At 59.2% G+C, this 1,036-nt stretch overlaps 1 protein-coding gene across 1 annotated transcript in view; it reads left to right on the forward strand.

Moving 5' to 3' along the window:
- Positions 1-160: 160 nt before the first annotated feature.
- Positions 161-1,036, forward strand: part of USP48 (ubiquitin specific peptidase 48) — a gene marked incomplete at both ends in the record, with an annotated part of 19,355 nt that continues 18,479 nt past the window's right edge. Inside the window, one exon of the mRNA XM_010131685.1 lies at positions 161-286. Within this exon, the coding sequence (XP_010129987.1) occupies positions 161-286 (126 nt within the window). The remainder of the gene's footprint in view (positions 287-1,036) is intronic.

The raw sequence follows: 1,036 nt of genomic DNA on the forward strand, positions 1-1,036 counted from the left end.
TCGCGTTTTGGGATACAGTTGTGGCTCGTGCCAAACCGAGTTGCTTGGCCAGAAGAGGCCTGGTGGGGAGCGGGAAGCCAGCGAGGTGGTAAACCCCTCATCAGCGGCAAATCGCTGAGCGGCCTGGTGGGTTAACGATGTTTTACCTTCTGTACCGCAGCAGAACCCTCGAAATCCCAGACCCGTAAACCCAAGTGCGGGAAGGGGACTCACTGCTCGCGCAACGCTTACATGCTGGTGTACAGGCTGCAGACCCGGGAGAAGTCGCTGACAGTCGAGGTACCAGGTGAGTGAGCTCTCTGTCTCATCACACGATGCCCCAGGGTCCGTCAGCCCTTAAATACCCCCAGCCCTGTGCCCGCTCAGCCCTCGCCGTCTCTACCAGCGAGATGAGGTGGGAAGGGGCTGGGAGGGGATTATCCCGCCGGGCTCCCGCGGGAGAGCAGCGTGGTGAAATGTCAGCGCTGTGCTGGAGGTGAATAATCCTGACAGATGTCAGGTTTCTTCTGCGAGGGCTTGATCTTTGCCGTATTGAGAAGAAACGGCGTGAAAAGAAGAGGATGGGAGCCCCGAGCGGGAGTTCTGTACGAGCGCCTTCGTGCCGCGCTTTGGAACGAGTGGGGGTGGCAGAAATCCCGGTGGGTTTGGCCCTGGGTTTAACGATGCTTCGTGTTTGTGTGCTGCTTGATTACAAACATTAATTAGGCCCCTGGTGCTGGTGGGGATGGAGGTGGGCTCTGCCCGCCAGCGAAGCGGGGACGGTGGAGGTGGCCTGTCCGCTTTGGACTCTGCTGTTCAGGTGATGTGGGCGCAGAGGGGGTAAACCGTTCAGCTTTTCCCCGCTCTGACAACAGCACCAAACCTTTTCCAGCCTCCCCACCACTAAACCCACCCTCGGAGCCCCACAGCTTCAGGGATTAGAGCAAGTTCCTGCCCCAGACCTGCGTTTCCAGTCCGTTTCCTGTGCTCTCTCGCGCTCCCTTTCCTCCTACCCCTCTGCCCGAAACAATAACTCGGCGAAGGCCTCTTCACCCAG

This window comes from Buceros rhinoceros, unplaced genomic scaffold (genome assembly GCF_000710305.1).
Source record: "Buceros rhinoceros silvestris isolate BGI_N320 unplaced genomic scaffold, ASM71030v1 scaffold29052, whole genome shotgun sequence".
Classification (NCBI taxonomy): Eukaryota; Metazoa; Chordata; class Aves; order Bucerotiformes; family Bucerotidae; genus Buceros; species Buceros rhinoceros.